General features: G+C 45.6%; 1 protein-coding gene and 1 long non-coding RNA gene across 2 annotated transcripts in view; one reads left to right on the top strand and one right to left on the bottom strand.

The window, feature by feature from the left end:
* RLF (RLF zinc finger) overlaps window positions 1–614 on the bottom strand; it is a 36,451-nt gene extending 35,837 nt beyond the window's left edge. Inside the window, exon 1 of the mRNA XM_088462552.1 lies at window positions 389–614. Within this exon, the coding sequence (XP_088318678.1) occupies window positions 389–568 (180 nt within the window). The 5' untranslated portion in view covers window positions 569–614. The remainder of the gene's footprint in view (window positions 1–388) is intronic.
* Window positions 615–17,561: 16,947 nt separating this feature from the next.
* LOC148542985 (uncharacterized) overlaps window positions 17,562–25,428 on the top strand; it is a 127,209-nt gene continuing 119,342 nt past the window's right edge. Inside the window, exons 1-2 of the long non-coding RNA XR_015874163.1 lie at window positions 17,562–17,624; window positions 19,806–19,900. This is a non-coding gene — a long non-coding RNA (uncharacterized LOC148542985). The remainder of the gene's footprint in view (window positions 17,625–19,805; window positions 19,901–25,428) is intronic.

Raw genomic sequence — 25,428 nt, 5'->3', positions numbered from 1 at the left:
CAGTATGCATTACCATCACACTCCGTATTAGCTGCTCCCCCCATATACACACAGTGCTGCAGTAGCAGCGACACAGAGTAACCCAGTTTCTCCATAAATGTTCCCCAGCACATCTGTCGCTGTGCATTGTGGGAGCGATTATCCGCCATTCCGCCGAGCACCAGCCCTGAAGTACGGGCACCGCTGGCCGTGGCGGCGGGTGAGCGGATCGGGTGTGTAGGTTCTGGGCATTCACGGACCCTCCCCCGTAACCTGCCCCCACCACTCACTGTCATCCACCATAATAAAATGCCACCATCACCCACAATAAGACTAATAACCGGGCCTCCCTGGCCTTAGTGCACCGCCGCCTCTGGTCCCCGCTATGCCCCTCTCCTCCCCCACTCACCTCGCAGAACCGTCTGCAGTAAGCAGAGGAGGTAAGCACCGACACCTCGTCCTCCCTCAGCCTCTCCTCAAGCGCCAGCAGCATTTCCTCGAGGCGGCGGGGCTGCGGCGGGGAGGGAGCGGGGGGCACCATGCCCCCATTCGCCAGCCCCGCTCGGGACTCTCCCTTCCCGTCCGCCATCTTCTCTCGCCTTTGCCGCGCGTAGGCAACACTCTCGCACACTCACTCTCTGCGTCACGTGATTCGGCGTCGGTTGGGCGACGTCATCACCAGGGAGACCTGCGTTGACACGCCCCTTCTCCCAACGTCATGTTCCTCCCCGAGAGACAGGCTGCGCAGACATGGCGGCCATTTTGTTTGTTGACATACATATTAGTATGCATGTGATTGGTGGGGAGGGATTCTGTAGACGGATTTTCATTTGTTAAAATAACATTTGGTACAAATTAATGGTTTTCTAAAATAATAAATTCAAATTTCTCCTGCTTTTTCCTTAAGTAGTTTAGACTCATACAGTAAATTGGATGATCCAGATTACCTAAAAATAGGGTTGCCATATCATCCCTTCAATTCTGGACACATGATTTGTACAGATTCTGTGGCTGGTCAACTTCAAGTCTCCATTTTACCTGGTTTTAATCAGCCACAGAGCCTGTGTAATTCACATGTCCCAAAATAAAGGGATGATGTGGCAAGCTTACCTAAAATTAAACATTTTAATTGGCTAGTAGCAGAAGTGTAGCTGGGAGCCATGTTGCCCTGAGCAAGCACATACCAGGATGCCCTCACAGTGCTAAAAAAAACGATTGGAAAAGGGGCATTACCACCATGTGGGAGCAGTTGGAAGTAGGGAAAAGTGAATTATGGTAAAATGTATACAAACTGGTGCTGGTTCAATGTCGGACACTGGTATAGCACTAGTGCTGCTGTAATAGAGGCTACCTCAGTAAATAGATTACGATTGTAATTTACCTGCAGTTGTAGTGTCCAGACTTCTGTCCTTATACGGTGCACTATGGAACCATCTCCTACTCACATCTGGCCCAGTCACACCAGTTAGGCCTTCCACCCTCAGAGCATACCTACATTTTAAATATACAAAGAGCATAAATACCTTCTCCTGGAGCGATAGGCATTGTCTGACATACGCTATGTGTCTATAGCACTGCTTAAGCACTACCCCTCATTACTGGTGTAATAGGTATTTCTGAAGAACACTGTCTCTATGACACTGCTTAGGCTCTATCCCTCCTTCTGGGGTGATAGACTTTATCTGACGTACATTATATCTGTAACTCTGGTTACACTATATCTCTCTTTATTGGGGTGATAGGCGTTATCTGATGTACACTCAGGTTATAACACTGCTTATGATCTATCTTTCATTACGTGTGTGATAGAAATTATCTGATGTACATTATGTGCTATATTATGTACTGTACAGCTTGGCCTCTCTATCTCTCTTAGTATATAGTCGGTGAAAATTGCAGTTGTGTTCTGTATACTTTTGTGTATATGACAGTTTTCTATACTCTTAGTGGTGCATTTTACTGGACTGTATAGCCAGGGTCAGGCATCTGATCACGGTTTCCTTTAAACTGAGAGTGCACTATTTCCTCCAGTGATAGAAGATAAGCATCATCCTGGTTCTCTGCATTGTTATTATTCTGTGAGTGCTGATGTAGAGTGCAGTCTATTTATGCGAAAGGAAATGTATCCACTGACTACTCTGCCTGTTTCCTACACAGGGCGCATCTTGAGCAAATAGAGGCTTAAGAGAGCAGACCAGGATGTAGCGCCTCATAAAGGCAGTGAACATTTGTACACAACCTGCCTGAGGGTACTGTTGTCTACAGCGTGTGGAACAGGTCACTATATTGAGAGGTGTTCATGCAGCTCCTGGTCAATCTCAGGTTAGGGTACTTCTTGCTCAACACAATTCCTAGGCGAAGGCTCTTACCTTCTTGCTTGCCATGGAATCCAATTGGCTTACAGGTGGCCTAGATGGCCCGTCATGTTGATGTATGCACCTCACGGTGTCTTCCTCCTTGACTTGCCTTTTTCATTTGATGGGAGTTGCAGTAGGGTTTCTCGAACTTGGCGCAAAGGACTAGTTGTGTAAGTCTGTTGATTGATTGGGGTCTTGGCATCCTCCTTTATGTTCTGGCTTGCCAGTTTTTATTGCCTGTTTGATGGGTTTCCTAAGCCTACAGCTCAGTACCCGCATGTACCCTGTTTTCAACCCAGCCATGGGTTATGGCCCCAACCCTTAGTTTATAGTTTTATCTATCATGCTTCAGGTTTCCCGCAGGATCACAGAAGTTGATTCTTATCTGTGTTACTACTGGTATACTATGCATGAGGAGACAGAATAAGAGTTCACTCAGATCATTTGCTGCCCAACATGAAACCCTAGGTGTATGTCATATTGTTTCTAACCTTGTTGATGTCAGGTCCTTGGAGGATTCTTTCAACCCACTTGTTTTCATCCTCATACAGGTACAGTAGGATTTTTAATGGTGAGATCATGAGGGGTGGACTTCCTGGGATTTACACCTAGTTTTGTCTCCTTGTCACTTCTAGTTTCTCATATCAACAAAGTTGTTGGCCTTCATAGAGGGAGGCCTCATGTGCCAGTCTCATCTTGTCCCAGATTTTTGGCTTAGGTAAGAATTGCTTCTCTAGCCTTTTCTTTTTTTTGTACGTGTTCCTAGCTTTCAAATAGTACGGGGGTTAGATGGGTCGCCCAGGCAGAGTAGGGTCTACAGTTTCTATCCCTGGACTTGAGAGACTGCCATTCTCTCCTCTTCTTCCCTTTATGGTGACAGGGTGTTATTTCAATGTCTCCTTTTGTTGTATCTGATGGCCTCGGCTATTGGGGGTTCTCAGTAATGTGTTTGCCTTTCCGTGGTGTCTTCCAGTACGGCCTGTTGTTTCCTGTGTTGTCCCGGCAGTGTCTAGTGAATAATCAGGGTTGCAGTCAGACTCTGCCTCCTCCGGTTTAGACAGATCTCCATGTCTGAGTAACCTTAAAGATCTTCCCTTTGGTGTCATCTTTTTTATATTGCATATTTTCTCTGAAGACTCTAGTGGTCATAGAATGCTTGGTGAGAGTGGCCGAGGTTCTTGCCTTCAAATATTCCAGGTTCCTACTTGTTATGTACAGCTGAAGGGGCAGGTTGCTGACTTACTGCTGAGCTTCCATCCAAGATGTCTATTCTCCTCTGGCCTCTCCTTTTTTGGTCCTTCGGATTTAAACTTATGATTGGGGACTGCTGGGTGTGGTTCTCCTTTTTGTTCCTCCATGAGTCTCCTGGGCTCATGCTCCTGCACTTGGTGCGGGAGCTGGTTGCCATTGGACTCGTGGTTAGGCAGTCTCTGCCTTCATCCTCCTCTTGTCCTAGGGTTTCAAATCCAAGCAGAGTTTTTCCTTCCTTGGAATTTTTGTACTGTTTTTTCTCCATTTGGGGAGGGGGGTTCTGGTAAGGTTGAAGGTCTGGCTATGGCAGTACTCATGGTCTCCAGGATCCGCTTACCAGGAGATTGTTTTCTGCTGATTGTTTTCTGCCTGTAGGCCGGCTTAGTTCTGACTTAGGGCCTGATTCAGAGATGGACGCTAATGCGATTTTCACGCAGATCGAGCGATTGCCGGATCCGGTAAACTGGCACCAAATGCCAAATTGTGACAGTAAACCCCTCTTAGGGTTGGGCACTGAACACCCCCAAAAAGTCTTGAAAGGGAACTTTCTATGAAACTTTTTCAGAAACAATTTCATGAGGACAACAATGGGGATGGAAAACATGCTGAATAAAAAGTCAAGCCAGTTTAGAGGAAAAGGGTAGACCCTTGAAAGGTACCGTGAGACATTTTTGAAAAGTGTTCCACAATAACCCAAATAGTACCGTAATATTCCCTTTAGAAGGTTGTAATTCACAGATGAATCCATGGAAAGGGGTCTGATCCTGGATAAGACAGAAGTGGACTGTATGGCTTATGGGTAGGAGATTTATGTTGTGCATAGATGGTGCATTTAGACACAAAAATCTTGGGCCTGATTCTGATTTGGGAATAAAGTAAGAAACGGAAAGTGATTGTGCACATTGTCAAAACCATGTTGCATTGCAGGTGGGACAGATTTAAAAAGTGAAGGGAGTTTTAGATTTGAGAAGGGCGTGTCCTAACTCAAATCTAAATTGAAGTGTAAAAATAAAGCTGTCCAGCATATATAAGCTACATGCAGAAGCAGCAAGTATTTACCCTGCATGCAAAAAAAGTATGTATTTGCACCTCTTGCGTTTGTCCTGGTACACAGTTACTTGCTCTTTCTTTATTCTCAAATCAGAATCAGGCCCCTTGTTAAATACATGGCCACCAAAAGCGTCTGCAGACTAGTTTGAAGGTTTTTATGACTCCAGCATGACCTGAAAATCATAGACAATGGGGGACAAAATAAGTCTGGAACATAAATCTGGAGGCACAAAGGATTTTCCTGGAGGAGCTCTAGAGTAGTACTGGCCATTATTACAATTCCAGGCTTCAAGTTGGGCTTTAACTCCGTGATTCCCTCTTTATCTGTGGAATCAAAAGAACAAGAGTGAGCGTCAGCTTTCATATTTTACTCTACAAGTTGGATGGTGATTATAAGATTGAAATGGGCAAAGAAGAGTGACCACTGTGCCTGTCAAGGATTTAGTTACTAAGCATATAGTAGGATATGTTTTTGGTCAGTAAAGATGGACACAGGATGCACTGCAGAAGATCTTTGACACCAATTCCGTAGTTCGTTTCAGCTGCTGAAAATTGTTTAAAGAACCCACAGGGGTTAGCCTTAAGACCTGAAGGTTGAGGCCAATCCAGAATGGCCTTTCTGTTTCGATCTGGAATCCCTTAGCAGATATAATATACTCCAAGAAAGGAATGGTAGATTATTTGAAGGAGCTTTTTTCCAGGTTACAGAAAAGATTTTTTCTTCTAAGATGAGAAAGAACTTCCTGGACATGTTCATGGTGAGAGAGTCTTAGAGAAGATAATGATATCATTAAGATATACAACCACATATATGTAGAGCAGATTACAAAATATTTTGTTCATGAAGCACTGGAATACTGCAGCAGCTTTACTGAGTCCGAACGGTATAATCTGATATTTGAAATGCTCTTCTTTGGTGTTGTGGGCTTTTCCACTCATCTCCTGACTTGATATGCATTAGATTCTAAGCTCCTCGAGATCCAGTTTGGTGAAGATCTGTGCTCCTTATAAATTGTCAAATAATTTGGAAATGAGGGTTAAGGGTTATCTATTCAATGTGGAGATGAAGGCCTCCAATTTTATTTTCTACAAGAAAAAAATCAGACTTGCAGATAAAACCATGTACAATGTTTTCTTTAATATATTCAGACATGAGTTTCTGGTATGGATAAGGTATACACCCAACCCTTGAATGGTGTCTTGCTAGGCACTAATTCACTGGGTATATAGTAGGGGTGTGCACCGGCCACTTTTCGTGTTTTGTGTTTTGGTTTTGGATCTGGATCTTTCTTTGTGTTTTGGATCTGGATTGGTTTTGCCAAAACCACCCTTCCGTGTTTTGGGTTCTGGGTTTTGGATCTGTATTTTTTTGAAAAAAAGCATAAAAACAGCTAAAATCACAGAATTTGTAGGTTTTTCTGCTCCTATGCTATTATTAACCTCAATAACCTTAATTTCCACTCATTTCCAGTCTATTCTGAACACCTCACACCTCACAATAGTGTTTTTATGTCCAAAAGGTTGCACCGAGGTAGCTGGATGACTATGCTAAGCGACACGAGTGGGCGGCACAAACACGTGACCCATCTAGGAGTGACACTGCAGTGGCAGGCAGGATGGCAGTTAGAAAAACTAGGCCCCAAACTGTACATAATGCAAAGAAAAAAAGAGGTGCAAGATGGAATTGTCCTTGGGCCCTCCCACCCACCCTTATGTTGTATAAACAGGACATGCACACTTTAACAAATCAATCATTTCAGCGCCAGGGTCTGCCACACAACTGTGGCTGAAATGATTGGTTCGTTTGGGCCCCCACAAAACAAGCTGGCAATTAATGTGTCCCTGCACAAACTGGCTCTACGGAGGCAAGATGTCATCCTCATCCTCCTCATCCACCGATTCCTCACCCTCTTCAGTGTGTACATCCTCATCCTCACAAAGTATTAACTCGTCCCCACTTGAATCCACCACCACAGGTCCCTCTGTACCTTCTGGAGGCTGGTCTCCCTGGAAGAGCTGATAATTCATTTTGATGAACATCATCTTCTCCACATTCTGTGGAAGCAACCTCCTACGCCTTTCGCTGACAAGGTTCCCGGCTGCACTAAACACTCTTTCGGAGTACACACTGGAGGGGGGGCAACTCAGGTAAAATAGAGCCAGTTTGTACAGGGGCCTCCAAATTGCCTCTTTTTCCTGCCAGTACAGGTATGGACTGTCTGACATGCCTACTTGGATGCTGTCACCGATGTAATCCTCCACCATTCTGTCAATGGTGACAGTATCATATGCAGTGACAGTAGACATGTCAGAAATTGTTGCCAGGTCCTTCAGTCCGGACCAGATGTCCAAACTTGGTCCTGCCTGCCCTGCATCACCGCCAGCGGGTTGCTTAGGATACCTAAGTTTTTTCCTGGCAGCCCCAGTTGCGGGAGAAAATGAAGAAGGAGCCGTTGACGTGTCACGTTCCGCTTCAGCTGACAGTGTGTTCACCAGCAGGTCTTTGCACCTCTGCAGGCTTGTGTCGGCCGGAAAGAGAGACACCACATAGGCTTTAAACCTAGGATCGAGCACGGTGGCCAAAATGTAGTGGTCTGATTTCAACAGATTGACCACCCTGGAATCCTGGCAAAGCGAATGAAGGGCTTCATCCACAAGTCCCACATGCCGAGCGGAATCGCTCCGTCTTAGCTCCTCCTTCACTTTCTCCAGCTGCTTCTGCAAAAGCCTGATGAGGGGAATGACCTGACTCAAGCTGGCAGTGTCTGAACTGACTTCACGTGTGGCAAGTTCGAAGGGCTGAAGAACCTTGCACAACACGGAAATCATTCTCCACTGCGCTTGAGTCAGGTGCATACCCCCTCCTTTGCCTATGTCATAGGTGGATGTATAGGCTTGTATGGCCTTTTGCTGCTCCTCCATCCTCTGAAGCATATAGAGGGTTGAGTTCCACCGCGTCACAACCTCTTGCTTCAGGTGATGGCGGGGCAGGTTCAAGAGTGTTTGCTGGCGCTCCAGTCTTCGGCACGCAGTCGCTGAATGGCGAAAGTGGCCAGAAATTTTTCGGGCCACCCAAAGCGTCTCCTGCACGCCCCTGTCGCTTTTCAGAAAATTCTGCACCACCAAGTTTATTGTGTGAGCAAAACATGGGACGTGCTGGAATTTGCCCAGATGTAATGCCCGCACAATATTGGTGGCGTTGTCAGATATCACAAATCTCCAGGAGAGTCTAAGTGGGGTAAGCCACTGGGCGATGATTTCCCTCAGTTTCTCTAAGAGGTTGTCGGCGGTGTGCCTCTTACTGAAACCGGTGATACACAGCGTAGCCTGCCTTGTAACGAGCTGGCGTTTCTGAGATGCTGCTACTGGTGACGCTGCTGCTGTTGCTGCGTAAGGTGATACATCTACCCAGTGGGCTGTCACAGTCATATAGTCCTTAGTCTGCCCTGTTCCACTTGTCCACATGTCCGTGGTTAAGTGGACATTGTGTACAACGGCATTTTTCAGGACACTGAGGACACTTTTTCTGACGTTTCTGTACAGTCTCGGTATCGCCTGCCTAGTGAAGTGGAATCTAGACGGGATTTGGAACCGGGGACACACTACCTCCATCAATTGTCTAAATCCCACTGCACTAATGGCGGATACCGGACGCACGTCTAACACCAACATAGCAGTCAAGGCCTCAGTTATACGTTTTGCTTCAGGATGACTGCTGTCGTACTTCATCCTCCTCGCTAAGGACTGTTGGAGGGTCAATTGTTTAGTAAAAGTAGTGGTGTTCCTACTTCCTCTCTGGGATGATGAACGACTCGCAGCAGCAACAGCAGCAGCGGCAGCAGTAGGCGTAGCAATGCAGGATCCTCCGGAGGAATCCCGGATAGGAGAGTCAGTCATGCCAGTGATATGGCCTGCAGGACTACTTCCGATCCTGACTAAGGAGGAAATTGACGAGGAGGGAGTTGACGGTGTGGTTTGCAGGCGCTTGGATACAACAGGACAACGGGATTTAGGTGTCCCTGGACTGCTTACGGTCTGAGCCAAAGTTTCTGAACTTGACAGTAACTTTTTATGAACGCGCTGCAGGTGCCGTATAAGGGAGGATGTTCCTAGGTGGTTGACGTCCCTACCCCTACTTATTTCACCTTTACATATGGTACATATGGCAAGACAGTTGTTGTCCGGATTTGGATAGAAATATTGCCAGACCAAAGAGGTGGAATGTTTGGTCTTCTGCCCAGGCATGACCGTGATGGGCTTTTTCATCCCACGGACAACAACTGTCTCCCCCGGAGCCTGATTTAAACAAACCACATCACCATCAGAATCCTCCTCGCCAACTTCCTCCTCAGCGCCAGCTACACCAGTATCCTCATCCTGTTGTACTTCAACAGTGACATCTTCAATTTGCATATCAGCAAGTGGACTGTGGGTGCTCCTTTCAGCACTTGCAGGGGGCGTGCAAATGGTGGAAAGAGCCACCTCTTCCCGTCCAGTGCTGGGAAGGTCAGGCATCGCAACCACCACCACACTTGGACTCTCTTTGGGGATTTGTGATATCTTCTTAGAAAGCACAGTTCTTCGCTGTGCTTTTGCCAGCTTAACTCTTTTGATTTTTTTAGTGGGAGGAGTGCTTCCATCGTCATGTGAAGCTGAACCACTAGTCATGAACATACTAGGGATCGACCTTAGCCGTTCCTTGCCACTCCGTGTCGTAAATGGCATATTGGCAAGTTTACGTTTCTCTTCAGCTGATTTAAATGTCTTTTTCAAGGTCATTTTCCTGAACTTTGCCATTTGGGATTGTATGTGCCCTCTACTATGACATTGGGCATCGGCCTTGGCAGACGACGTTGATGGCATGTTATCGTCTATGTCATGACTAGTGGCAGCAGCTTCAGCACTAGGAGGAAGTGGTTCTTGATCTTTCTCTATTTTATTTTTATCGGAGAAAGTTTGGTCCTCCATTTATGTTATATCGATTTGATATATACGTGCGGCTAAACACAGAAAATAAATTTTTTTTTGGTTCGGACTGGAGTGTACTTTGTGGGTTACAGCACCCTTTAACGGTCAAGCCAGCCGGCCCTTTACTTATGACACAGGCGCACTCTTGGCACTACTTTGTTGATGCACGTGCGGCTACTGCGCACACAATTCACAAACACAGAAAATAATTTTTTTTTGGTTTGGACTGGAGTGTACTTTGGGGGTTACAGCACCCTTTAACGGTCAAGCCAGCCGGCCCTTTACTTATGACACAGGCGCACGCTTGGCACTACTTTGTTGATGCACGTGCGGCTACTGCGCACACAATTCACAAACACAGAAAATAATTTTTTTTTTGGTTTGGACTGGAGTGTACTTTCGGGGGTTACAGCACCCTTAACGGTCAAGTCAGCCGGCCCTTTACTTATGACACAGGCGCACGCTTGGCACTACTTTGTTGATGCACGTGCGGCTACTGCGCACACAATTCACAAACACAGAAAATAATTTTTTTTTTGGTTTGGACTGGAGTGTACTTTCGGGGGTTACAGCACCCTTAACGGTCAAGCCAGCCGGCCCTTTACTTATGACACAGGCGAACGCTTGACACTACTTTGTTGATGCACGTGCGGCTACTGCGCACACAATTCACAAACACAGAAAATAATTTTTTTTTGGTTTGGACTGGAGTGTACTTTCAGGGGTTACAGCACCCTTTAACGGTCAAGCCAGCCGGCCCTTTACTTATGACACAGGCGCACGCTTGGCACTACTTTGTTGATGCACGTGCGGCTACTGCGCACACAATTCACAAACACAGAAAATAATTTTTTTTTGGTTTGGACTGGAGTGTACTTTCGGGGGTTACAGCACCCTTTAACGGTCAAGCCAGCCGGCCCTTTACTTATGACACAGGGGCACTCTTGGCACTACTTTGTTGATGCACGTGCGGCTACTGCGCACACAATTCACAAACACAGAAAATATTTTTTTTTTTGGTTTGGACTGGAGTGTACTTTCGGGGGTTACAGCACCCTTAACGGTCAAGCCAGCCGGCCCTTTACTTATGACACAGGCGCACGCTTGGCACTACTTTGTTGATGCACGTGCGGCTACTGCGCACACAATTCACAAACACAGAAAATATATTATTTTTTTAGCACTTGGGGGGAGCACCCCTGATGGACAGAGCACCCCCTGGACAACACTACAGCACCCCTTTAGGACTGGGACACTGCACAGGACTTTGGAACTGACTGCACAACACAGTCCAGCCAGCCCCTATGGACTTTGAAGTAGTGGACACAGCCCCTATTAACAACAGCAGCACAGCACAACACAGCCAGCCCCTATGGACTTTGAAGTAGTGGACAACAGCAGCACTACACTACACTACACAGCACTAACTCCCACCCTCCCTCTTCACTGTCCACAGCCGAGTGAGAAAATGGCGCCGACGCGGGTACCTTATATAGGATCCAAAACCCGCGAGACTCGGAAGGCGGGATGATGACGTTTTGCCTCGATGTCAGATCCGAGTCAGGCGGGAAAAGTCGAGCCTGACTCGGATCGGACTCGGATCGGGGGGGTTCGGATTTCAGAAATCCGAACCCGCTCACCCCTAGTATATAGGCATATAGGTTGGAATATTTTCAGCTCGTTGTTTTCTGAGGAATATGGAAAGATCAGGTTAGGTAGGCAGATGTGAGAACTAGGAAAAGGAATGAACTTTTACAGGCATCAAGAATGGCATGAAGAACCCCCATGCAAGAATATTATCAGTCATCCAGTCCACTTGAGGAGATTGGCTCTGAAGCCAGGTTAGGTCCAGGAAAGATGATCAATGGCACGAGGAATGACCACAAGCTTATCACTTCTTGATGGAGAGCCCCCACATACATAACGATGGACCGGTTTTGAGAGAAACATGGCCATTTTATAGCTCACTCCTGTCAATGCCCACGAGATACAAAGGCAAAACAAGAGGCATGGCACAAAGTCCTAATTCAGAGACCAGAGAAGCGCTAATGAATTTCTCGGCTGCTCCGAAATCCATGAATGCAGATATATACTGTTGACAATATGACAGTATATTACACAGGTCTGCTGATATGCTGATTTTAGTAGCAGTGCAAATGCATTACAACTAAGAATATAGCATACTTCACTTAAGATATCTTGATCCATGTCTCCTAAGTCACCAGAGAAGTCATACATAAATTCTTGAAAGTTGTTTTGAATTTTAAATGACAAATGCACAGAAAAAAATGTCAAAGGAGAGAGTAACAAAGAGTACCTAGAACAGCCCCTATTTTACCATTTAGGTTCAGGTTTTCCTCGGCTTATTGGGACAGTTGGCTACCATGTGACCCGGATTCCCACAGTAAAGACACAAGTATTCTTCAAACAATTTTCTCATTCTTGTGGGGACAACTTTAAACGACCAATTTGCATTGGTTTTTTCACAGATGCTGCTAGATAAGCAGGGCCGCCGACAGCGTGATCGCTCCCCCCATAGGCATAGGAGACTGCTCCTGCTTCTGCTTTAGCAGCCACGAGCAGTCTCCCAGTGCAGCCTGGCACACAGCAGCGTGTGCTGGGCTGCTGTGACATGAGAGGGAGGGGGAGTGGTGCCGGACCCGGGTAATTAGTATCCCCTCCCCCCCTCTCGGCGCCCCTGTAGATAAGGAAGCCATTGCCGCATCAGAATTTGAAAGTGTGGTGCCATCTTTACTGTCATGCAGCGGTTGACTCTCTTTCAAGAACATGCTTCCTGAAGGGAATATCCACTTTATTTCTAGTATGCATGCCGAGATAACTACACAACTCCTGAAGACTAATAATGGTTTTCAACTATAACAGCTGCCTTTCCTGGGTGAAGTTCTAGGTACCAGTACTAGGAGGCCTCCAGGATTTAACACAGGTACAAAGAGTCAATGTGGAAACTAGGCAGCACAAGGAATGAGCTCAGGTGGGAACAGAAATAAAGCAGGAGAGTATCCAGGTCCAGAAAAAGATAACCAGGTAGTTGCAGGACTGGCAAAGGCAGAGTGCAGACATATTCCTACAAATAGGGCCAAGCAGAAATGCAAGAATAGCTGGCAAAAACTAGCAGAAAACTACTAGAATACTGCAGCAGGGCAGAAGCTATAACCGACAATGTACCAAGGCCCTGACTGTACTTTATCTATTCAGGGAACTCCAGAACAGTGACAGGCCACTTGCATTTCATTACACTGCAGCTGAGTAGCTGCAGGCACATAGAAAGTGTCCCGACTGTTAGTAACAGCAAGGACCAGAAGGCAGTGCGGCCGTAGAGTGTGTTGGTTGTCTAGCAACCGTCAGGACCATCGGCCATTGTGGCTGGCTTGATATGGTGTCCCAGTCGCTTAGCAATGACCGAGATCTGCCGGACCTGTGAGCCGCTGCAGTGGCTCCTAAAAATTGTAGACTGAGAACTAGGGAGGGAGGTCGTTCTATTAAGGCCAACTCCTTAAGACTCCAACTTAATTCCTTCATTAAGGCCCTGACAGAAAGTAGCGACCATGGTCTCATTATTCCAAGAATGCTCAGAGGCTAAGGTATAAAACTTTACTGCATAGTGATCCACAGAGAAAGCTCGTTGGCAAAGCCGTTGTAGACCAGTTGCAGCACAAGCCTCTCTGACAGGTTCACAAAAAACCATCTATGATGACAATACATTTATGGGACAGAGGTTCATTGTGTTCATACAAGGGAGAGGCTCACGCTAGAGCCTGATCAGACAATAGGGAAAAGATAAAAGCCAATTTGGGCTGTTCGGAAACAAAATTTCTTTGGAGCAATTAAAAATGTATCAAACATTGGATAAGGAACCCTCAATACTTAATATGCTCCCCATCATATTACAGGGCATGCGAAATCTGAAGATTGGAACCACCCAATGCTGCTGGCGGTGACGCCAGAGGAGGATTGCTTTGATCATTCGCACTAATGGCAGGTTGCAAGGCATCCAGGCTATGAAGCATACTGCAACACTTGTTGTTCAGATACCTCGTTTTTCAACATGTGCAATTAAATGTTGATGCAGATCCTTCAGAGAGGGACTACCAGTGGAAATCTGCCTTTGTGGCCAAAGTACACTACCACATTCCTGGGCATATTGGATCCTGTCAGACCAGGGTTTGTGCTGGCAGGGTCGAGGCACTGAGTCTAACAATAACAGACCTCTCCAGTGTTCACCAAGAACTGCCACAAGGCGGAATGGTTTTTGCAGCTGTGAGTCTACAGGTCACAGCCCTCTAGCTGCGAGTGATAACATAAGCCAAAGTCTGGGGCACAGGCAGAGATTCATCAGAAGTAAGCAGGTTCGGTACAGAATGCATAATAACATACAGCGCTGGAGTAGGGTAAGTGAAAGTGACCTAATACTCTGGCACAGAATATTGCTTATTTGGTGCCAACGTGATGTCATGGTTACTCATTATACTTTTTGGAGACAAAGGTGTACTGTTTTCAGAAAGAGAGCTAATAGAGGCATGCCTATGAGCATTTATGGACACCTTGGATGTGTCATGTGACCAGGAAGCGCACTGCAGTGTTTAGAGATCGGAGCTCAGCAACAAGAGACGACAGTGATCCAGGTAGGAAAATTAGTGGACACTGCAGCTTAGTGTATTGAAGAGAGAGTTACAGTGAGTAGGGGGTGAGATAATGAGGACACATCTGTAAATATCTGACTACTTGTGACCACACAGAGGGATGGAAATAGACAAAGTGTAAGGAGAGGATTAGAATAATTTTATGTGCTTTATCAAAATTTGGTTTATTGATATAACCTATTGGTAGATCCTGTTTGGTTACAATAGATGTCAGCAGAATGTGAAATGGATGTTAGTACATGCATATGTCCTTAACCAGGAGAATAGAGCAGAGCACAGCAGAGCCTCCCGTCATACTCCTGAGATTTGATATAAAAATTATTAGAATAATAGAAAGAAGAGATTTATAGCATAAACATCTTCTTAGTTTATTGTAATCATTTTTATAGTTAACACTCACCAACTTCTGTATAGTCAGATACTACTTGCAGAGCTGGGGGCGGGGCCACACCAGGGAAGTAAGCTGCACAGAAAGAGAGCTAATAGAGGCATGCCTCTGAGTATGGGGCGTGCCTTGAGCACTGATGGACACCTTGGATGTGTCACGTGACCAGGCAGTGCACAGCAGTGTTTAGAGACATGGGAGTTCAGTCAGCAGCAGCAAGAGAAGACACAGTGATGCAGGTAGGAGAATCAGTGGACACTGAAGCTGAAGGTAGTGAGGGGAGAATTACAGTGAGTAGGGGGTGAGGCAGGCTTCCAGCACTCAGACCTACCTCCATGTGCGCCTCCCCAGCCATTTACCTCACCGCACGTCACAGCTTAAAAGTATTGCATATTTGGGGCTAAATTTTATAGGATGTGAGTTTAGAAAATGTGAGGGTATAGCAGTTAACTCACTCACTTTTTAAACTGGGCCAATGTAATAGAGTCCGAGAACAGACAAACTGTCATGTTTTTAGATTAAAAAAACTCTCACGATATAAACTCTCATCCAGATGTTTTCCCATTTTGAAGATAAAACTCGACCAATGTGAGAGCTTACTGCTAAACTCTGACATATTCTAAACTCTCACCCTATTACATTTAGCCCTTGGTGTGTGTTGGGACGAAAGCCATACCTTTGGGTTGCAATTGGTTAATATTGTTGGGTATGCAGTAAAATAAACTGTTAATTAAATGGAATGGGGTATGGCTTAAAATACTATACATTTATCTAGGGATGCAGTCATTATGTTGACAGTGACATTGTCAACAATGTTACTGTCGGCAGCACTATGCCGGCACCACGATGGCAGCAAGATTAAAATGCTACTTAAAGTATTGTAATGGTGTTGGCAGTAATCTTTAAACATGCCAGACACATAAGGCTTGTTACAATCATTCCAGCTGTACGCTATTACAGTCCACAGATACAGTGCGACGGGTGAGGCTTGTAAGAGTCATCAGAGCTGTAAATTATATATCATCCAAGCTCACAGATATAACATTGCACTGCCGCAGAGCAAACAGCAGCTCATTACATCGGGACTTGTTTCCATTCATCACATTGCAGGTGAGCTGTGAGATTTGTATCACCCCGGGATTGCCTATATCATAAAGGGCTGTGCTGGAGGTTACTATTATGAAATATGTCTCTATAAACGTAGGCTTATGGGTATATTTACTAAAGTGTGCTTTTTAGAAGTGGAGATGTTGCCCATAGCAACCATTTAGATTCTACTTAACATTTATCTAGCACCTTCTAGAAGATAACAGCTAAAATTTAATTGGTTGCTATGGGCAACATCTCCACTTGTAATATCTCGCATATTAGTAAATATACCCCTTACAGTATAAAGCCTTATTGACTTATTTATATGGGAAAAAGCATGGTGAAATTCCAGATTATTACCAGAATTAAAGTACACTCCTTCGATTGAAATAACAGCTATTATAATAAGTGGATTTGATTGTGTTTTCCGAAACACTTTGCAAACTGAAACACTCCACCAATGGTCATTGCATACTATTCATTTACCACTATTCGGGTTTACCTTTGAATCCACTTGATTATTGCTTGTCAAAGAAGAACCATGTGTATGGGTCATTTTATTGTCCTCTATTTTTTTATGTATGTTCGTGTAATGTTTTTTTTAGTAAATCTATTGTTTGATTGAAACTTGGTTCAAGTTTTTTTTATGTAGTGAAATACAAGTTCCTTACATCTTTTGTATTAATGATTCTTATTGGGAGATAAATAAATGAAAGTGCATCATTTACATTTTCTGCTTTTTTTAGCTTTCACACTAAGGGCCTGATTAAGACCCTGTCGCTAGATGCATACACTTGCAACCAGCGTATGCAAATTCGGTTAAGTGACGGCATGACAGGTGAACACATGGCAAGATATATGCACGCCCACTATGTCTTGGCGTGCGAACGCTTAGTGTATGTAGACGCACACCAGCCTGTCTTAAGACGCCCACTAGCGCACGTCATCTCCAGGAAGTGTATGCAACCATCGGTACATTGGGTACCATCGGAAGCGAACACAGCAATTGAGGTTGACTATACCCTACCTCAAGCACTGCGATCACTTCAGTGTGAAATACAACCCTGTGACGTGTACAATGATGCTGTCTGTTAATTATGTACGCCTCTGAAACGGCGCTGAGACGCTCAGGTATGCCTGCATTCACATGTCCACTCCCCCGTTCCTAGCAGCCAGCCCCTGTAACCACCCACAAACGGCCTCTCCTGTCAATCACTCTGCTGGGCAATCTATGCGCAACAAGCGATCGCTTCCCGATCTCTAGCAATGGTTCGCTCACGCGCACTGCGATGCATGAGCAGAATGCGAATATCGGCCAGCTACGAGCGAACGCATCTTAGCGACCGGGTCTGAATCAGGTCCTAAATGTTCAATTATAGAAATTGCATGCACTTAAATGAAACCATCTTCAGTTTGCCAAACATCAGACACCATGCTTTCTTATATCTATATCTATTTCTAACAATACATCTAAGAACGTTTAAGAAATAAAAACTGTCACAAAGGTTGGTCTTCTTTGAAACCTTCGTACAACACTAAATACTAGGGCCGTAATTAGGGTTGTGCGGCCGATGTGGTCGCACAAAGCGCAGGATGCCCTGGAGTGGAACCGGCCGCCACCGCAATCTCTATTTGCCGGGAGTCTGCTGCAGTGAATGTTACGTTAGCAGTGCGCTCGACTTCTTCTCTCCACTCCGGAGCTCAGTCTCTACCTTCCAGCAGTTATAGAGGGATAGAGGCGCCCTGGGTGGTTGGAGCTCTGAGCCCTGGCCCCGCCTCTTTACCAGCTTGCTCCCGTTTGTCACAATAGCTTCCCTCTCTTTGACTATGTATGCAGCCCAGAGAAAACTTGCTAGCTGAACCACAGGAGCTGCGAATCAGTAGGTGAGGAGAGCCTGGAGGTGGATCAAGCAGCGGCGGCAGGCTAGGTTGACATGAGGAGGAGGGGATTTGTGTGAGGGACAGGTGGATGGAAGTTGGCCGGAGTTAGGGGTCCATTTATCAACAAGTTTTATTATACGCAATGAGTTTTAAATCTTGTTGCGTATGATAATGGTTCTCCAGCCAATCAGCTCCCATCTGTCATCTGTTTGAAAAATCACAGTTAGGAGCTGGTTGGCTGGAGCACCATTTATCATACGCAACAAATTTTAAAACTCGTTGCGTATTATAAAACTTGTTGATAAATGAGGCCCGTAGTGGATTCTGTTTGTTGTTAATGCGGCAGGTGTCAAAGTGGAGGTGCTCGACATGGAGCACCTGGCGCCAAAGCAGCACATTTCCCGATGGGGATGGGGAGGTCAGAGCTAGTACCAGGTCTTAGTCCTGCTGTCAGAGTTCTCTCTCAGCACTCACACAGGGGGAGCAGCTCCCATTCATGTTCTCTTGCTGTCCTTGTGACATTTTATAATGTAACCTGACAGCTTCTGTAATATACACCATCACCAGCCTGCTTCATTATCATGGTACACCTTACTTACCCTGTATCCAATCATATCTTACTTTCTCTATCCCATCATATTTTAGACCACAGTTTCCAAACTCCACTATTACAGTCCAGGTTTTAAGGATATCCATGCTTGAGTACAAGTAACTTAATTAGTACTTCAGTCAATTTGATTTAACCATCTGAGCTCAAGCATGGATATCCTTAAGACCTGGACTATAATGGTGGAGTTTGGGAAACTGCCTTACATTGTATAATGTACCTTGTGTCACATCATCCCTCATTCTCATTATATATCTTACTCTATTACCACTTCATTATCATTACAAACCCTGCGCTGTACCAGTACTGCCCAACTTCTGATGGGTTTTCTCAGTCTATCTCCAGCATGTGTTTCTTCTCTTGGTCTATCTCATTCCTGTGTCTCTCACCCTCACAGTCTGTCTCCTGCATGTGCCTCCTCCCTCGGTCCATCTCCTGCACGTGTGTGTGTCCCACAGTCCATCTCCCGCATGTGTCTCTCACCCTCACAGTCAGTCTCCTGCCTGTGTCCCCCCTCCGTCCATCTCCTGCTTGTGTCTTTCCCCTAGGTCCATCTGCTGCCTGTTTGTCCCCCCTCTGTTCATCTCCTGCGTGTGTCTCCCCCCATCTGTCTATCTCCTGAATGTGTCTCCCCCCTCTGTCCACTTCTTGCCTTTTTCTTCCCCCACTGTACATCTCCTGCCTGTGTCTCCCCACTCTGTCCATCGACAGCATGTGTCTTCCCCCTATTTCCATCTCCTGCATGTGTATCCCCTTTTGTCCATCTCCTGCCTATGTCTTCCCTCCCCCATAGTCCGTCTCCTCCCTCTATTTATCTCCTGCTTGTGTCTTCCCCCTCTATCCATCTCCTGCCTTTGTCTCCCCCCTCTGTCCATCTCCTGCATGTGTCTACCTGACCCCTACTCATCCTCCATGGGGTACTTGACTCCTGCACACTTCTCCTCGTTCTGCTTTGTGTGTGTCTCTGGGCCTGATTCAGTTTGGATCGCACCTGCTAATATGCACGCAATTGGCTGATTGTTGCGTACTGCGCATGCGTATGCATCGCAGTGCATGAATAGGTCACTGCGATCGGGACAGCGAAACGCAGGCGGGCCAGTGTGTTTGAACGCCGTTGCATGGGCATGCATAAATGATCCACTGTGAAACCCTACACAGCCTGAGGCCTAAGAGCGTGCGCTGAAGTAAGCAATTTCTGAGTAAGGTCAGAGCTTGTGCAAGTGTGCATGAGGCTGCGATGGTACTCGATTGTACCGATGTTTCTGCAGTCTTGCTAAACATTACGGATGTGTGTAAGGTAAAGTGAGTGTCCTTATGTAGTGCTGCGGTGGCATAGCGATCACAATGAATTAGCAGACTATCGCAGTTGAACTACATGCGTAGTCGCAGCTGCGATTGCAATAGCGAACCAAGCTGAATCAGGCCCTCAGTTCCTGTCTTTCCCCATCTGTTTGTCCCCACTTTTCCCTTATCCTCACAGACCACCTTTCCTGTTGCATTGCACCCTGTCCCGCCTCCCCATTCCTATATCTTCTGCTCTTTTCATCCCTTACCTGTTTCCTCCTCTTCTTCTAAAGTTTGCGGAGTACTGGATGATGCTGACCTGAAGCAACAAGAACAAACAGAGGTACAACTGCATCCAACACCACACAACTGAATCTCAATATGGCAGGTAAGCATAATCTTTTTATTTTAATAATTTTGCTGCGTTACAGACTAGGAACTCATTGGTACATTATATGGGTGCTATTTATTAAGCTCAAAATACCAATAGCACATACGCTAGTGGGGTTTTCAGACACTGACGGACAGTAATTCCCAGGGGCGCCAAGAGGGGGGGGAGCAGGTACAATTTACCCGGGCCCGGGCTTCCAGAGGGGCCCGGGTCCAGCGCCGCCCCCCCTCCCTCCTCACTATCTCCCAGCACACAGCGTGTGCTGAGATGCAGTGGGAGATTGCTGTGGCTGCTGCTTAGCAGCTGCGAGCAATCTCCTATGCCTGAGGGGGGGAGCGATTTTTTTATTCGAGGGGGCGTGGCCATGCCTCCCGCGATTAGGCCACGCCCCCTCTTTACCGGGGCCCGGCAGGGCTCTCAACGGCCCTGGTAATTCCTCAGTGCTGGACAAGCCCCCAGAGTGATGAACATGGGGGTGTGCATTGAGGCCACGGCCTTCCCCACTAGGCCACAGTCCTAGTGGGGAAAAGGAGGGTACCAATGTTCCTTCCGGCACAGGGCATCAAAATGACTAGTTACGACTCTGCTAAATACAGTACACTCTGTTGGCTTTCTCCCTTTACCAAAAAGTATACAGCAATATATCTACCAGCCCATATAACATCTAGGTGTCTTAAAAAAAATAAAAAAAAAAGAATTTAGGGATTAAAAACACTGGGGAACAAGAAAAAAAATGTCCAGGTCCCACAGATGAAAATACCTGATTCTCATCATATTATTTGTGCACGAGTTGAATAGTGCCGGGAAGTTGGTCCAGTAGCTATTCAATTCAGCTCGCTGTTTAGTCCGACTATTACAAGTTAAGTTGGAGAATGCCAGTTCTCGCGACTTAACCTGAGTGTTTAGTCATGAGAACCGGCATTCTCCAACTAAAGTGCCAGCCACAGGGCTGTTAGTGCTGCGCTAAGCCGGAAAACAGCCTCGCGGCCGGCACTTTAGTTGGATTTCTGCTCCTCCTGAGGGTGTGAGAAGTAATCGTTTAGTCGCCCCAACAGCACTCTGAATTGAATAGCTCCGGGACCAACTTCCCGGCGCTATTCAACACACGCTGAGTTGAATCGTACCCCTATGTCAGGTAATGTTTTGACTGGCATGAAATGTATTTTTTGTAAAACCCACATAACTGCATCTTTATTAAAAACTGATAAAAAAAGACAAACTTGCTGTCTAAAAAGTTACTTTCCTTAATTTTCTGCTGTACTTTGCCTCAGGAATGTCTGTCTTCAGGGCCGTAGCTAGGGTAGTGCGGCCGGTGCCATCGCACAGGGCACCACAGGGCAGGGGGCGCTGTTTGGGCCTGTCAAATTTCTGTTTATTATCATTCTTACTTGTAGCTTCCTCTTATTTCATCCCCAGCATCTCCTGGCCTCTCCTATCTCTTCAATGGCCCTTCCCCATGAAGCCATGGCCCTTTTTCGGGTGCATTATGTTCCTTTGAAAAATGAGGGGGGGCGCCAATGCTCTTTCTTGCACAGGGCACCAAAAAGTCTAGTTACGGCTCTGTCTGTCTTAATAGAATACCAGTAGTCAGCCAGCAAATGATGGCACCACTTGCCTTTTCCATGCTAGAAATGAAAAGTCACCTTATTCGTAACTCACAGCAAGTCCAAGTGAAAGTCCAAGAATAGAACATTTAATGACATATTGCACCCTGATGCATTGTAAGACATAAGAAGACACAGTTTGTTCAGAAAATGTTTAAACTGCCATGTAGCTTTATCAACTTACTTCAACTCACCTTTAAATATCCCATCTCTTGACAATCATCTGATCTAAGAGCCTATAAAAATTCCTTCTTTAATCTTGGCACCCTTGATCCGGGGAAATTTATTTCTCAAGTATCTAAATCCAGTTTGCATTTATTCATGCAATGTTTTTCATTAGCCCAAGACTGATATTCTAAGGAGAAAGATACATTTTTATCAGGATCAGCATGTAAACTGTTCAAAACATTTTTCTTGCCTGGAACAAACAATCTACAGTTTGCCGACACTCCAACAAGAAAAACATTATGCTCTGGTGCACATCAAGAAATACCATATGACCTGCATAGTAATGGCACTCAGTGACAGCAGACAAGCAAAAAAATGGTGTATATATTTGATCAAACGTTTTCAGGGCATAAGCCCTGTCCTCAGGACATATTGCCATGTGTGATGCCCTGAAAACATTTGATCAAATATATACACCATTTTTTTGCTTGTCTGACCTGCATATATAGGGTTAGGCACTAGGGGGAGGGTTAGGCACTAGGGGGAGAGGGTTAGGTTTAGGTTGCGGGGAGGTTATGTTTAGGCACCAGGGAGGGTTAGGGAGAGTGGGAGGGTTAGGATATTTACCGTCAGGCAGGGGCAGAACTCTGGGAGACAATGGAGGCACCTGCCGCCGGGCTCCAGCTCTGAAGGGGCACCTCCTCCATTGTCCACAACATATTCACCCCACTTAGGGCTGTAACTACGTGACCAGAGTGTACCGTCATGGCCGCCCAATACTTAGCACCCATTCCAGGCACCTCAGAAACCACTATACACTAGCGGAGAGCTCCATGTCAGACCATCAGCTGCTGCCTTTGTCTATCTATAGCTTGTCTGCATGCAAATTGCTACATTACGATGTCAGCGGCTGTGATGGAGGGGGGCACCAAAATAGAACTTGCCTCCGGGCGTCTGGGATGAACTTACGCCACTGCCATCAGGTGTCAGTATCCTAACCCTGTCGGGATGCTGGCGTTGGGATTTTGACTGCGGAGATCCCGAGTGCCGGCATCTCGTACCCATCCCCTTCAGAGAACACATGTACTCCTTTGCAGCACTCAGCAAGCTCCAGAATCTCATCTATTGTGTGCTCTCTCCAAAGAACACCAGTGCTTCTGTGCTGCATCTAGCTAACACTAGCAATCCTCCTGCTGTGCGCTCTCATTTATATTAACATCTCTACTACTCCAGCAGGTGTCAGCATTCCTTCTGCAGAGTATCACTCCTATCTGTTACTGTGACAACTCGCAGTGCATTTCACCTGCTAATACTGCACTTCAACACACCCTTTTGGTGAGTTCCCTATAGGAAATACTGAATGAGAAGGAGCATTATCTGGTCACCTAACTTCATACACTCTGCCACCAGCCAGACCAGACCAGCAGTTCCTGTCCAGTGTCCACAAAAAAAAGATCCTTGACAACAATGTAATATGAAATTAATTATACACTAAATTAAATCACTCATATTGCAAATGAAGTGGGATTTCATTTCCAACCATACCCCTGTCTAATTAGATTTTTATTCACATTTGCTTGGCATGACAAATAGCATTGATATTATTATTATTATATGTTAATTTCTAGGTATAAAAAGTGACTATTGATCTGGAGGCAGAGAAATTTCAAACATACACCGCTAACCGACTCCTGACTGACTGACCAGCCCACATGGGAACTGTCAGGAGCTGGAGCCAATCAGCGACCGCTGATTGGATGCCGGCTCCTGACAGTTCACACGTAGGCTGAGCAGTCAGGAGCCGGTTAGCGGTGTATGGGGTCACACGCATATATCGCTAATGTAAGTGTATGGTCCGGGTACCGGTTTGTTTATTGCCAAGAACCGGGGATGCTACGGAGAACATCTCAAGGACGGGGATGAGTATTGTTTTCCAAGTACTCCCATTGGATTTCTACTTGGAGAAGTGGACCGATCGACATGCAGCAGGCAGGTAAGTATGTGTGAGTGAGGTAGGTGTATGTAATACAGTTATAGTATCTACAGTGTGTGTGTTGTGTTTTTTTTACCTTTTTTTACAGCGGGTGTACGGGTGCCGGCAGCCTGCTGGCACTTGTAGTTCCACAAGTGCCAAAGGGCAGGCATGCTGACACTTGTAGTTCCACTGCAAAAAACAATAGTTTCTTACTATTTACACTGCTATTCCACCCACCGCTCCAGGGGTACAGGGAAGAGCCTCGGGCTTCAAACTAAGCCTGGGGTGCTCTGGAGAGGGGGGACCCCTGTATTGGGTGGAGTCCCCACCTCCCCTGGGATCCCCGGCTTGGGCTTACCAGTTTGGGGTAATAATGCTTTGGCCGGGGAGAGCCGGTGATAGGGTCCCCTGACTGTGGCATTACACCCCGGCTGGATTTGAGTACGGTGCTCGTTTTAAAAATAGGGGGACCCATATGCAATTTTTCCCCCCCTATTTTTAAAACTAGGACAGGCTCAGCAGCCCAGTGCTGGTTTTTAAAATACAGGCGAACCCTACACATTTTTTCCCCGTATTTTTAGGATCCAGGACTGGGTGAGCGCCCTGGGGCTGTTTATGCTTTTTTTGGGGGGGGGGGGGGGGGCGGGGCCTACGTCCTTTTTATAAAAAAAAATTGAAAAAAATGACACTCTAGGTTACATGCAGAAACATACACAAATCACACTGATTTGTGTATGTTTCTGCCAAACTCGCAGCTCAGGAGGTGGTCTATATGAAACTTCTATTTAGCTGCGAGTTTGCTACAATTACACCCATGATTGTAATTATGATTCTTGGTAAATTCCTGAGTTGTATCTTTTTCAGTGAAAGTACTTGCAAGTTTAGCCAATAGTGTATTTAATCGTGTTTGCAATCTCACCTGAATTTTTCAGTGAAAAATTAGAAATTTCTCCCAAACCCACCAGAGTTTGTCTTCAGTAAATTTGCGAGTTGTAAACAATGCCTAAACTTACCCAAGATTGCAATCTCAACAAAACACGATTCTTAGTAAATTTACCCCCCCAGTCTCTGGGTTTAAGTTATGTCTGAGCCTGGGAATGTAATTAATGAAATTGACACCTATATTACTCTATATTAGGGTGTGTCTGCATTTCAGCATTCATGAGTCAATGTGCGAGGTGACAGGGCATCTGAAGTTAAGGGCTCTGAATGATACCCCTTTTCCACTGACTTGAAAATCCTGGGTTATTGCACATGGATAAATACATCTGGTGGTTTTGGGGTTAGAATCACTTCTGATTTGTAGCAAGTTAGAACTCACCAAGAAAATCTCTATTACATTTTCCTCCATTATGTTTGGACTACTTCTTAGACTTAAGATTTTTCCCCATATATATGCTCCACATGGTGCTAAAATGAATTGGAATATGATTTATCTTGAGACATTTTACATTTTATACTAATAAATCATTTAGAATTTTATTCAAATGTTACCTTGTTTTATGTATTCAGCACAATTGGTGTTATAGACCAATGCATGGCACTGCTATTCTTCCATTTGTTTCCATAACTAGACTGTTAGAGATTGCAGTTTGTATATTTTAGGCAAGCAGCTTTTCTTTGCACATTTTTTCTCTTTTATTGTATTGGGCTTGGTGAATAGTTGGATGTAAACGTCTTTTTTTTTGCATGAATTACGTATTTTTGTACCATGCATGCACTCAGAAAGAATTTGATTCTGTCCATATACAGATTGTGGGCCTGATTCAGCACGGATT

This window comes from Taudactylus pleione, unplaced genomic scaffold (assembly GCF_031769625.1).
Source record: "Taudactylus pleione unplaced genomic scaffold, aTauple2 ptg000007l, whole genome shotgun sequence".
Taxonomy (NCBI): Eukaryota; Metazoa; Chordata; class Amphibia; order Anura; family Myobatrachidae; genus Taudactylus; species Taudactylus pleione.
Note: the sequence above shows the minus strand (reverse complement) of the source record. Positions and strands in the feature narration are given on the sequence as shown.